Source organism: Desmodus rotundus, chromosome 7 (assembly GCF_022682495.2).
Source record: "Desmodus rotundus isolate HL8 chromosome 7, HLdesRot8A.1, whole genome shotgun sequence".
In the NCBI taxonomy this organism is placed as follows: Eukaryota; Metazoa; Chordata; class Mammalia; order Chiroptera; family Phyllostomidae; genus Desmodus; species Desmodus rotundus.
Window position 1 is genome coordinate 76,479,350 of NC_071393.1, and position 14,964 is coordinate 76,494,313.

The 14,964-nt window shown below is 34.5% G+C and overlaps 1 protein-coding gene across 1 annotated transcript in view; it reads right to left on the reverse strand.

The window, feature by feature from the left end:
- Positions 1-14,964, reverse strand: part of UBR1 (ubiquitin protein ligase E3 component n-recognin 1) — a 127,291-nt gene that overhangs the window by 69,865 nt on the left and 42,462 nt on the right. The window contains exons 11-19 of the mRNA XM_024568473.4: positions 14,538-14,636; positions 13,526-13,683; positions 6,810-6,909; positions 6,157-6,285; positions 4,580-4,760; positions 2,324-2,385; positions 1,931-2,041; positions 909-974; positions 562-663 (exon numbers count right to left, since the gene is read on the reverse strand). Coding sequence (XP_024424241.2) covers positions 562-663; positions 909-974; positions 1,931-2,041; positions 2,324-2,385; positions 4,580-4,760; positions 6,157-6,285; positions 6,810-6,909; positions 13,526-13,683; positions 14,538-14,636 — 1,008 coding nt within the window. The remainder of the gene's footprint in view (positions 1-561; positions 664-908; positions 975-1,930; positions 2,042-2,323; positions 2,386-4,579; positions 4,761-6,156; positions 6,286-6,809; positions 6,910-13,525; positions 13,684-14,537; positions 14,637-14,964) is intronic.

Sequence of the window (14,964 nt, forward strand, 5' to 3'; positions counted from 1 at the left end):
ATCCAGTTCAAAGAATTTATCTTAACAAAATAATTAGGCAAGTGTTTAAACCTTCAGGTACAGAGATGTTTATAAGACCAAAAATTCAAAAAAAAACCTTTTCAGCAATAAGAAACTAAAGTATAATACATTCATTAAGTGCAATGGTATACAGCCATTAAAAACGATGATTAAAAAATGATGCATTTGTATATCTATTTAGTGACAAAAAAATCTATCACAATATTTTACTAAGCACATGAAGTAGATTACAAAATAGCACATAAAAAAGATCCAATTTTTGCCTTAAAAGCAAACATGAAATCAAAAATTTAAAAGTGATAATTTCTAGGAGGCAGTGTTTCATGTGATTTTTCTCCCTTTATATATTCTAATGTTTATAGAGTAAAAAGAATATATGTATGTATGTGTAAAAGTATATGTATGTATATACAGATATATATGCATGTTAAATATGTGTGATTTTTGTTCATATAAAGAATAAAAACCTTAAATATGATTAAAATTGTTAACAATAAACTTTATTTGGAATTAAATCACTTCTCAGTTTCTGTTGCTTACCTGGTCTTTTGTGGATATGGTCTTGTTAAAAGCATCAGCAAGTTCATACCTCTGAAGTACCAGTAATAAGAACTTGTTGGGATCCATTAAAGATGCACCAATCTGTGAAAGGTACACAGCATCACAGTTCTTACGTATTAAATGGGAAACATTTTTGTCTCTAGTAGTACTATCAGAAAAATTATAAAGTAAGCCTGCAGAATACAATGTAGTAGATCCTTACATTTTTATGATAACCATATTTTACCAGTGAGAAAAACTTAAGTAAATAAATTAAAAATAATTATTACAAGGAATCTAAGAAGAAATTTTAAGACATAAATATCAGAAGTAATTTAAATAGGTACCTGAAGCATGATTATATCTTTATCATACATTTCTTCTCTGCATTTAACATCCTGGTAATAAAATACCTATAAAATAATAGATAAGAATAGAAGCTACAGTAATGATTTTATTTCAAACAGAAGTCTCAACAGAAACTATTCTTAAAACTCCCTCTATACTAGAAATTCTAAGAAGTCCTTAATGGCAAAAAAAAAAAAAAAGTAAGCTATAAATCTACAAATCCTTTTAAGGGATTTGTGAGGATAAAGTAAGAAAACGAGGCATGAAAATATTTCACAGTCAAAAATGCTCTATATTAAGTTATTACTCTCAACATGAATAGTAAAAATATTTATTCCCCTAAGGTTTTTTTAAAGATTTTACTTATTTATTTTTAGACAGAGGGGAAAGAGGAGAGAAAGAGAGGAAGAGAAACATCAATGTGTGGTTACACTTGTGTGCCCCCAACTGGGGGCCTAGCCCACAACCCAAGGCATGTGCTCTGACTGGGAATCAAACTGGCAACCCATTGGTTTGTAGGCTGGCACTCGATCCACTGAGCCACACCAGCCAGGGCTCCCTTAAGTTTAAAATACCCACTTAAATAAAAGTAAACCAATTTCTACAATCAATCAGAACCTGTTTTCTCCCAAGTGGTATATTTATAATTTCTACTTTCCCACCTTTTAGGAAATGCACTTCTCATTATTTGCTCTAAAACAGAGGGAAAAATTATAAGGTAGCCCTCCATTAAGACAGGAGGTGGTAAGACTACAGGTCCCCAAGTAAGGTAATCTTCAGAAAAGACCTGTGTTAATGGGAAGGTTTCTGATGGTACTACTGGCTTTCACCTAATCTATTTACTCAATAGGAAAAAAGGAGAAATGTTTACATGGTCACTATAACTTTCACTTCTGAGTTTATACGAGAAAAAAGAAAGCAAATACTCAGCAAAATCCAGGGACACACGGTAAAATTATGTATTTTTTAAAAATTAGAAAATGAACACGTTCATAAATGTGAATAATTGGCCTTGCCATACCTGGCTAATGAGAGAGAGTCCATTTCTTCGCCACATCTCAGCAACAACCTGGGCAACCAATACCAGACAACGCAAAGGATATTCCACTAGAACTTCTACTTGAAAGTCCTCCTAAAACAGAATGAGGTCAAGTTCATTATTTCTCAGAAGGCTTGGATGTGTCTCAAAGTTATGGCAGTATATACCCCTTAGTGTTTTCATCCGTAAAAAGGAAGGCCTTGAACTAGATGACTCTAAATCCCCATAATTCAGATTTCAATGTACTATATATAGATGTAAAATTATTAAGTGGGAATTATCCAGGTGGGTTTCAAAATATTTCCTTCCCACTCATTAACCAAGAGATGTTTAGAACAGGATATAAACAAATCAGCACATAATATAGTCACTTACAAAAGGCACAAATTCATGCAGTCTTGCAACAGCACCCAGCCTGCTCAAACGCACGTGAAGACCTAAAGGTTAAAAAAAGGAGGAAGATGAGAAAGCAGTAAATCCAATTAAAATTGTTTCTTAGTTAACTCATCAAGTTTAGAAATTTGTGAGATTTAAATATACATTTCAATTAGAAATGACACCTCAGAATGTCAATTTTTGATTTCTAATTTTGAAACAGTGTTATTGATACATTTAAGTCCTTACACTGTGCAAGGTATGCTTACATATTATATAAAAATAACAAGCTGCCTCTCAAAACATACTTATTTTGCTCTTAATGAAGCATCAAAAGAACTGAAAACTTATATATTTCTTTTTATAAAAATAGTAGTGACATAAAATAACATTTCAATTATACATATACAAAAATCAACTGAAATCGAATCAAAGACCTTAAACTTAGAAGCTAAAATTATAAAACTCTTAGAAGAAAACATAGGGAAAGTCTTCATGACATTGGATTCAGCAATAATTTCTTGGATATGACACCAAAAGCACAGGTAACCAAGGAAAAATAAATTAAGACTATCAAAACTGAAACCTTTTGTGCATCAAAGGACACTAACAACAGAGTGAAAAAGCAACCCACAGAATGGGAGGAAATATTTGCAAATCATGTATCCAATAAGCAGTTAACATCCAGAATATATAAAGAATTCCAACAACCCAATGAACAACATAAAAATCTGACTAAAAAACAGACCAAGAACTTGAATAGACATTTCTACAAAGAAGATACACGCATGGCCAACAAGCACAGGAACAGATGCTCAATATCATAAATCACTAGAGAAATGGAAATCACAACCACAATGAGACACCATTTCATACACATTATGATGGCTATTTAAAAAAAGCAACAGAAAATAAGTGTTGATGATGATGTGGAGAAACTGGAATCCTTGTGCACTGCTGACAAGAATGTAAAATGGTGCACCTGCTGTGAAAAACAGTATGGCAGTTCCTCAAAAAATTAAAAAGGAGAATAACCTTACAATTCAGCACTTACAGGTACAGGGTCTGGTGCAAATAACGCCCCCTTTTTTAATTACAAAATCATAAGCATGTAATTCTGTAACATAACAATATCACACTCCAGCACACCATATGACATTTTAGGTGAAATGTTCAAATTGCTGTCCATCTCATGGGAGACATTCGTGTACCCTACCAACCACACTCAAGCAAGCCTTACTTCTGCTGGACCCTGTATATACCCCGAAGAATTGAAAACAAGACTCAGATATTTTTACATTACATTCACACCAACATTATTCACAAAGCCAAAAAGGTAGAAAACAACAGGAGCACCTATTGATGGATAAATGGATAAACAAAATGTGATATATATGTATTACAGAACATTACTCAGCTTTAGAAAGGAAGAAAATTCTAATACATGCTATCACATAGATAAACTTTGAGAACATTATGCTAAGTGAAATAAGCCAGTTATAAAAAGGTATTTGTATGATTTCACTCATATGAGGTACCTAGAGTAATCACGTCATAGAGAGAAAGTTAAGTGGCAGCTGCCAGGGACTGCAGAAAGTGGGAATGAGGAGTTGTGCTGAAAGGATTCAGAATTTGAGTTTGGGGAGATAAAAAATTCTGGAGATGGATGCTGGTGATGCTACAAGAAAACAGTGCACTTAATGCCACAGAACTGAACACTTAAAATGGTTAAAAAGGTAAATTTTATGTTATGTATATTTTATCACAATTAAAATATAAACACTTCTATAAAAGTTGTTTAAAAAAAAACTGACAGAGCCAGTTTACATGTAAATGCAAATCAAAGAAGGAATGAAGAAAATCTATGACCTATTTCTTTTAGTGGTGAAAGAAACAGTGACACCAACAATACACTTGTGCAATTAGGCAGAAAAAAGGTTAAAAACCCGCAACAAGATTTTCCTACATTGAAATCTGGGTGAGAGGTGAGTTACCAAGTTAGTCCTTAACTATACAATATAGGGCCAAGATCGCAAAAGGCCTACGAAGACAAGTATCCTTAGATGTTGGCTGACAGCTCTTTAAAAGACAGTAACAGTGACAGATACTAACTGCAGTATCTGATCTGAGTATGTCTATATATACTGAGCACAAAACAAAAATAGAAATGATTCTACTACTCTGAATATCTAGGAAATAAAGCTAATAGAAACATGCAAAAATCAAATAAACAAACAAAAAAACCCAATCACTCACCAGCAAGAGTCCTAGAGAGTGGAAGATGTATGCTGATAAGATCTTCAGATACTCTGTAGGACTTAGTTTCCAAAGTATGACCAGACAATTGTACTACTGTCTTGCTGCTAGACATAAAACTTGTACTACACCTCATCACAGCTTTGTGACATTCTTTATAAGCCACTAGTAAGAGTTCTTCCTAAAAGAAAAATGCAAATAAATTGACAAATTATCTACTTCACCACATTATCGATAAACATTTACTACATACAAGCACAAAATTGTTCTACGTATTACTAGAGCTACCTCCACAAACTGGGATCAGCAGACCAGGAAGAAATATAAGAAAGAAACAGACACACACGCACATGTACACACTTATAGTCAAAGTAAAAAATTGTAAGCATCACGTAAATGATAAAAACTAACTATAGTAAGGAGGGCTAAAAAACAAAGAATCGAAAACAACTGTGAAGACATATTGTGAAAGCAGCTTTTGAGTGGGGTCTAAAGAATATGTAGAATTAAATATAGGGAAAAGATGAGAAAACAGTGGCATTGTAAGCAGAGATACAGAATAAACAAGGAGAAATAAGGGGAAGTACACTTCCTGTTCAGGCAGTAAAGAGAAATAAAAACTAGATAAATCAAAGGATTTATGGATGAAATTAATGAGCAATTAAACTGAAAATATGCCTTGACCTCGGCATGTAAATACATTGATGGTGTCTGAAGTATAATAATATAGTCAACTGGTTGCTTCAAGAAGAATTAATGTGTGTCAACAGAATAGAGAAAGTAATGTTAGGAACCAAGGAAACCAACAGGAAGATTACTACAGAGTGTAAGTGTAAGGTGATAAGGGTCTCAACTACAGTGGGAGAAGTCAGGGCAAAAAAATGAACCCATAAGAAGTAAGTTAGGATTATAAAATAAATTAAGGATAAGGAAGATTCAAATTTGGGTGAGTATGGCAAGGAGAGACAAGTCAAAGGTCACTTTTTAAACACAGTGTTTCTCATACTGATTCTATCTTGAAAAACAAATACTATAATCAAATAAATTTTGGGACTATCCCTCTTAGAAATTAGCACATTGCCCTGGCCAGCATGGCTCAGTTGGTTGGGCAAAGCAAAAGGTGGCTGGTTTGATTCCTGGTGCAGGCACATATAAGAATCAACCAATAAATGCATAAGTAAGTAGAACAACAAATTAATGTTTCTCTCTCTAATCTCACTTAAAAAAATTAAAAATTACTTTTAAAATCTTTTAAAAAGTCTATGTTATATGGTTCCAATTTCTATATTATTTATATTCATGTCCAAGGAAATAAATAAATACATAAATAAGTGTGTATTGTTGTATTTTTTAAACCCCACTATTCCTAAGGAAAATGAAACTATCATGGAGAACATTTTCTAATTAAGTGTGAAGAACTGAATTTTCCTCCTGAATGTAAAAAGACAAATTCAAATATATAAAAAACTACTTAAATAAGAAAACTTTACATCAAGGAACTTGCAACATTAAACCATACTATTAATAGCCACTAGAGCACTTAAAAAGGCACTGCTCCTACTAACAATTTCACTTACATCACAAGCACACCACTCTTGGAACATGAGTAAAATATTCTTCAACTGCATCTGTATAGCGATGGCAGCCTCCCAGTCAGGATCCACTTCTATGTGTTGTCCAACCTGTCTTCTGATTTCTTCCATTCCCTGAAAGAAAAGAGTGGTTAACATATACATATGGGCCCTCTTTTTTGCTCCTCTACTAGCAAATATAAAATTGTCAGGATTCATATTCATACATGCATAGCTTTTTAATGAGGCTGTTATACTAGGTCAGAATGCATGGGTTCAAATCCCAGCTCTATCACTTTCTAGATGTGTGACCCTTATCAAATTATTTCTAAGCTTCGATTCTCTTATATATAAATAAGGGGATAACTACCTTATGAAATTGCTATGAGCCTCAAAAGAGATAATGCATGTAAAGTAACTTTACTGTATAACATGGTAGGCATTCAATAGCATTAACAGCAACATCAGTAGTTAACTAAGGTATATGGAAAGATCTATTAAAGCAAGATCATTAAGGTAGTGTTTATGTTTTATTTCTACTTTGCTAGATATATTCTTCCTCAAATAAACCCCAAAATTTGCTAAAAAAATTTTGAAGACTGGGATTAAACTTTTTTTTAAATAAATTTATCTTACTGATGTATAGAATTATACCATACCTGCATACAGGTAAGAATCTTCAAAAAAGATCGAAAACCTTTAAGGAACTGCATTCTTAATCTTTCGGTCCACATTGTGGGCTTGCTGATTAGGATATACCTATAATTTTAAGAGACAAAGAAATATTTGACTTCCCTATTTTGAGATAGTTAAGGTACTAAGGGGTATAAACAATCCTGATGCATCCAAATTATGTATTCCAATTTCTTATAATTAGCTCTGGACAGAGCTAGAATTATACCAGCAAAACATGAATATTCCACAAGAGGCAGATATCAAAGCTGAGCCTGACTTCTCCACTCAGAAATTAGTTCTGCCCTGGCTGGTATGGCCTAATGGATTGGGTGCCAGCCTGCGAACATAAAAGCTGCTAGTTTGGTTCCAAGTCAGGGCACATGCCTGGGTTGCAGGCCAGGTCCCCAGTTGGGGAAGGCAGCCAATCAATGGGGTTTCTCTCCCATATCAATGTTTCTCATCCTCTCTTTCTCCCTCCCTTCCCTTCTCCCTAAAAAATAAAAGAAAATAAAATCTTAAAAAAGAAATTTAGTTCTGATTAAATGAACCCAGGAGCAACTTAGCCTACCACTGTCGCATAGCCACAGTACAGATTTCCTAGGACTGTTCACACCCCAAACAGGGTATATACCCTGTTTATACCCTATTTCCTAGGACTGTTCACCCAAGAGGCCAGTTGAAATAGCCTTCAGAAAAAATAAGCAAAAGGGACTACATCAAACTAAAAATTTTTACACAGCAAAGGAAACCACCAACACAATAAAAAGACAACCCACGTAATGGAGAACATATATGCCAATACACCTGATTAGGGGTTAATATCCAAAATTTATAAAGAATTTATAAAACTCAACACCAAAAAGACAAACAATCCAATTAAAAAATGGGCAAAGCACCTGAATAGACACTTCTCCAAAGAGGACATACAGGTGGCCAACAGACATATGAAAGGATACTCAACATCACTAATTATCAGAGAAATGCAAATTAAAACCACCATGAGATATCACTGATCAGAATGGCTATCACCAATATATTGACAAGTCCTGACAAGGATGTGGAGAAAGGGGAACAGCTGGTGGGAATGTAGATTGGTACAGCTACTGCAGAAACTAGTATGGAGATACCTCAAAAAATTGAAAATGGATCTGCCTTTTGACCCAGAGATCCCACTTCTGGGAATACACCTAAAGGAAACCACCCCCTCCAAAAAATTCGAAAGAACATAAACACCCCTATGTTCACTGAAGTTTTATTTATAATCGCCAAGATACGGAAGCAGCCGAAGTGTCCATCAGTAGGCAAGTGGATAAAACAACTATGGGACATTTACACAATGGAGTACTACTCAGCCATAAAAAAGAACACTTTACCATTTGTGACAGCATGGATGAACCTGAAGAACATTATGCTAAGTGAAATAAGCCAGTCAGAGAAAGACAAATACCATATGATTTCACTCATATGTGGAATCTAATAAAACAAACTGAACTAATAAGCATAATAGAAACAAACTCATACATAGACAGCAGGATGACAGCTGGAGGGTGGTGTCAGAGAGTACAGGCATTCAGCAAAAATGAAAAAGGATTCATGGACATGGATAACAGTGTGGTGATTCCAGGTTAGGGAGGGGAACGGGGTATAAGGGGGCTAAATGATAATGGAAAAAATACAATCAAATTAAGAAATCACCTTTAGCCTCAAAATGCATGTCAAAACTTCATGTGTAGGAGTTTGTATGCTGTTTGTGCACACTATTTCAAAATATTTTGTAAACTATTAAATACTTACTGTGCACTGAAATTGCATAGTTTCCACCCCAAAGATGTGCAGTCATGAGAATTACAGAAAATTTACAACAGAGTAGTTTGCTCTAACAACTTTGTTGTTGCTGCTCAGTATGTAATGACTAGAGGTTTATGAACATCTACACTGGTTCTCCAGAGCATTTATTCCTGCAACCTGATTTCAGCACAATAAATATACTACTATTGGGGAGGAGGGAAGGGATCAGATTTCGAACTGGTTTCGTATCCATTGAGAACAATGTTTATCATGAAATGACTTCTCGGGAAGAAATCTAACAATGATTACAAATTATTTTGTACTCAGTCAATCCAAATCAATCTCTGTTAAACACCAGACATTGGGAACATAAACATGAGCAAGACACCCTGTCTTTGGGGTCTTAAGGGTAGTGGGGAAAACAGATACATATACTGGACACTGCAGTCCAATGCTAAGCACTAATATAAAATAAAACAAAACAAAATACAATACAATACAATGGAAGTAATGTAGGAACATAAAAGACAAAGTGACAAAGATAGAAAAAAATTTTATTTGTATAAATACAGTAAGAATGTAGCTTAATTTTCCCTTTCTTTAGATATCCATTAATATGTTGAAAGTACATTAAAAATATCATCTATCAGGACCTTATCAAAGAAATAACTTTGAAATACACTAAATTACCTTTCTATCTCTTTCTTTTAAAGTAAAAGTAAAAAAGACTGAAGTTTAAAAATCTATAACAATGAACAAATGGTATTAAAGTTTGCTGCTGCCTGTTTTCTAGGGCGCTGCTACTCAAAGTATAGTACAGAAATGAGAAGCATCAGCATCTAGTCAGACCTACTGCACAATAATCTGCATTTCAACAGACTTCAAATTATCTGCATTCAAAGTAAAATTTGGGAAGCACTGTTCTAGAGAATACATATTTCTAGTTTTAAGTAACCTCCCATCATCTATGCCTGACCACTGTAGCAGACCTAGCAACTAGAGATGATATGGGGGATAATATAGAAAAAAGGAACATGGGCAGGAAATTTTCAGATACTTCACACAGCGATATTTTCATCACTATGTCCCCTAAAGAAAGGCATATAAAGGAAAGAATAAAATAAGTGGAACTACATCAAATTAAAAAGCTCCTGCATGACTAAAGAAAACATCAGCAAAATGAAAAGGGAACCAACTGTATGGGAAAATATATTTGCCAATGATATCTTGGACAAGGGTTTGATCTCCAAAATATATAAAGAACTCACACAACTCCACACCAGGAAGACAAACAATCCAATGAAAAAATGGGCAAAGGACCTGAACAGAGACTTCTCCAAGAAGGACATACAGAGGGCCTAGAGACATATAAAAGGATGCTCAGCATCACTAGCCATCAGAGAGATACAAATTAAAACCACAATGAGATACCACCTCACACCAGTTAGAATGGCCATCACAAACATATCAACAAACAAGTGCTGGCAAGGTTGTGGAGAAAAGGGAACCCTAGTACACCGTTGGTGGGAATGCAGACTGGTGCAGCCACTTTGGAAAACAGTATGGAACTTCCCCCCCAAACTAAAGATGGAACTGCCTTTTGACCCAGCAATTCCACTGCTGGGATTATACCCTAATAATCCTGAAACACCAATTCAAAAGAACCTATGCACCCCAATGTTCATAGCAGCATTATTTACAATAGCCAAGTGCTGGACACAGCCTAAGTGCCCATCAGTGAATGAGTGGATCAAAAAACTTTGGTACATTTACACAATGGAATACCATGCAGCAGGAAGAAAGAAGGAACTCCTATCCTTCCTGACAGCATGGATGGACCGGGAGAGTATTATGCTAAGTGAAACAAGCCAGGCAGTGAAAAACAAATACCATATAATGTCACCTATAAGTGGAACCTAATCAACAAAACAAACAAATGAGCAAAACAGAACCAGACATGGAAATAAAGAACAAACTGACAGTGACCAGAGGGGAGGGGGGTGGTTAGGGCAGGGGAGAATAATGTGGGAAAAATGAGGACTACTGTAATTGAACAACAATAAAAAAAAAATTTTTTTTTAAGAATAATGAAAGAAAAGGGGTCTGTAGACAAAAACAGGTGGCGAAAGCAGTGAAGGAAAAGAAAAGCAAGGTCATGATGGGAGAGTAAGGGGGCAATTTGGTTTGAGAGTCTGCTATCCTTTTCAGAAATAGGTAGAAACAGGTTAGAGTAATAAAAGGATAATATTCACTTCATAGAATGAAAGTTCGACTGCATCTCTTTTCTGAGTTTCATTTGCACAGTGAATTAGCAACTGAGAAACAAGGTATCCCAACAGATACCGTCCACAGAGTAAGTAACAAATGAAACTAAATTAATAGAGGTTTATTATTTAAATTTATTGTGGTATAATAATTCCTTCCTTCTACTAGGCAGACCTCAGAATACCGTGTTCATTTCTTGACATCTACCTTAAGTGGTACACATTCAACTCTAAGGTAGAATGTATACAAATGCATACAAATGCATATACCAATGCATACAAAACAGGTTCAGTAGAGAAGGACAATCAATGATACAGAAGGAACTTTAAAAGTGAAATGAGTATGGTTAAAGAAACTAATACAACTTCACATAGTGAAAATGTGGCAGGTATACCTGCTGTGTGCAACTTAAGCGAGAACTGAAGTTGCTCTAAATGGACAAAAGGAACCAGAACTATGGAATGAAAGTTACAAAAAGGCAGAGTTCAATAGAAAATAAACTTTTAACAGTTGTAAGGGGCTACTTAAAGGTTGGAATGCACTGGTTTGAGAGAATGAAAATTTCCTGAGACAGACTGAACAGAGCTTCTCTTAGTACCAACAAACTTACGAAATGCTGAGTTATAGTCAGGTAAGTAGCCCATAAGGTGAGACTATAGAGACTTACAAATTTTGGAAGAAGTCAGACTTTACTCTGGAAACAATTAAAAGACATTAAGTATCTGTGGTTATTTCTAATAGATTTAAAAGCTGGGTTTCAAGAAGAAGTGGTGAATAAATGAGTATATGGGGAAAGAGTAAAAATAAGATATGACTGCAAAATTTCCACCATAAATGACTGAGAAAATGAGGCTCAATAATTATTTGTTAAATGAAGGGTATATCTGATTGATGTTTTAGGCTAGGTTTCAGGGAAAGTTTTGCTGATGTTTATTTTGTGAGGTACATAATGTCATGTAAAGAACTCAGGTTTTACAGATAAATAGTGCTAGGCTCAAATCCAAGTTCTAGCTTTGTGACCTTAGGCAAATGATTATAATCTACAAATAAAGATTATAACACCTACCTCATGAAAACCTTGCAAGAATAAAACAAGGTAAAATAAATTAAGCTCTTTAGCACATAACAGTTACTAAAAAAGTGACACAGGATCCTTGTGAGCATGAATTACATGAGAAACCTTACACAGTATCTGCTGAACAAGTGCTCAAAATATGTTCATTCTCCCTTCTTCTTGTCATCAGAGATGTTTCTATTTAGGTAAGGATGTTGGAAAGAAGCTGTAAGCATCAGTAGAGTAGGAAAACTTGAAAGTTACCTCCAAACAGGATCTCTAAAGTTTTACCATATGGGTAAGTATCTAGGGATGTGCTGACTCTATTAAATTATTCACTGCAGTCAGAGTTCCATAAAATACAATAAAACCATGATATGATTATATATCACTTCTCTGGATATAAAAATAACTCAGTTATAAGAGGACTTCACAATAATGAGAGACTCAGTAAAGAGATTTTTTCCTGTACAGTAGACCAAAAAATGATGAATACACTGATTTAACACTGATAACTTTAAGTACTGCCATTAAAGTGTTTATGTATTTGTTTGTTCTGCATAATACACAATTCATACATAATTTGTGAATCACAATGGCTAAATGGTGATTCGCTACTGAATTTTTCCACCATCTCTACTTGTACTAAAGATGTGATAACATAATAATTTACTGAACTTTAAAGAAAGATTTCTATGTCATAATCGTACTTAGATATCGAGGAATTTGAAAAGGTCTGGAAGCATTTTCCTCAGTAATATCAAGGATCCAATGCATACTTACAGAAATATATCAAATATATTTTTTAAATAGATTAAGCCATTTCTAGGTTGGCTTGGAAGCCTATTGGTTTCCACCTCTCTATACCCTACATGGTCACTAGAAGAACTGAACAAAATTTGGTTTTTCTGCTCTAGGGACTAGAAATAATTATATCTTGGAGTCCTTCATTTTAAATAGCAAACTGAAATATATTTTATCTTAATATATTCTTAAAAGAAAATAATTTTTTTGAGTTTATGAATTACTGAATAGCTGATATCATACACCTTATAAATCTTATAAATTTATTTATAAAATAAATGTCCTTTTAGGTCCAACAGTCCTAAGATCTATCATGTGATCCCCACTTTAGTTTAAAAGGAAACTCTCCACTCTCTTCAGGGAGAAAACTTAAGAAGCCACTGATGAATTTCAGTAACTTGGCTATAGATATGAAAAAAGGAGTTAAAAAGAAATTTACATCATCCAGATCATCTGAAACTATAACCAAAGAGACTATACAAGAGGGACAGAACCAAAGTGCATGGGTGGAAGTGGAAGGCAGGGTAATTACCACGGAGATTCACTGAGTGACCCTAAGTTCCTGTGACAGGCTCCTCCTCAGTATCTTCTTTATTAACCTGGTTTTAACTCTGTACTATGCCTTGACTGAAAACATTTACTGACATGAGACAGTAACAGTTCTTTATACTTCTAATCTTTATAAAGTGAATCTTAGATAACCAAAAGCATGGGAGGTTTATTTATAAGACAGAACAAACAAGCTCACTGTGTTTAATAAGCAGTCTCACCTTCTGACAAATAACTTACTTTAGATCACATATTACAGCATACACTCTTCCCAGTTTGTCCTGGCTATAACCCTGGAAATTGAATTTGTTGTTCCTATCCAAGTACTCAGGCAAAACTTCTAGCAGAGTTTCAGTAATGACAGAAATAACATTCTGCTCTTCAATAAGATGTCGAGCCTGCAGAATATTTCAAGAATAATGTCTTTAGTATAAACTCACTTTGTTGGTCAGTAAGTAATTTTTAATACATTTACCAAGCATCAAACACAGCCCTCAGTCTCACAGAACAGCAATGTCTGAGAAGTTATCTTCTAAAAGTAAAAATTCCCTACTCCGCAATAACTAGAGAATACCTGTCTGGGTACCCGAAGCCCATCACTCAGGTTATCTATGTAATGTTCACCATTGGTAATCACACAGTGAGTAAAACTACAACAACCACAGATATACTTTATAACATCATTATTTATTGTGGCAACTCCCCCTAACCCCCAATCCAATGTCTCTTCTCCATCTCTGGAATTTTGAAATGGGAAAGTAGAAACAGTCAGCCAACCGTCCAAAAGAACAGAAAGTAGTACAAAAAAGGAAGCAGAATCCTCCACTTTCCTCTCAGGTCTATGCAGCACTGTTATCTCACACAATGCTGGAGTCATATTCGACTCTTGCTTTACCTTAATCTATCCACCACCACCCAACCCCCCAAAAAACACACAAAAAATTTTGTTTGGTATTGAAAATGCACTGCTCCTAAGTTACTGTTGAAGTTGAGAAACAGCTCTGGACTTCATCTACCTGTATCAGGACTTTAGGACAAAGGTAGTGCTATCATTCCCACTTCACAAGTTACCTAGTTTTTATTATTTATTAATGTAAAATTCACGTGTAGATACCATTTATGTATTACTCAATTTTCCAAATGAAATTAGTCCAACATAGTGATTCTAACATTGTTTTGATTTAACACTATGTGAAATTGTTAAAAAACAAGTTTTACTTAGAAATACTGCAAACAAGTTATTAATACATACCAGAGTAGGAACAGTAAACATCTGAACTGAAAGTGCAGTTACAGAGATACTTCTGTCATGATCATCACTGATATATTCTTTCTGCAGCTGTTTATAATACTGAAAGATATAATAAATAATAAGTGGAGAATCAATTAAAAATGACTGCTGAAAACCTAAAATCTCAATTTTAACAGCTGCTGCAAATTTGTTTCTATGTATAAGATGCCAAGTATTATGATTCCTATTTTTTAAGGGGAGATAATATGGTAAACAAAATACATTAGACAGGGAATAACAAACAAAAGACCAAACACGAATTTAGCTGCCCAATCTAGCAGAGCTGACAGTAAGAACTATAAAAAAAAAAAAAAAAAGCCCTGGTTGGTGTGGCTCAGTGGATTGAGTTCCGGCCTGTGAACCAAAGTGTCGTCGGTTTGATTCCCAG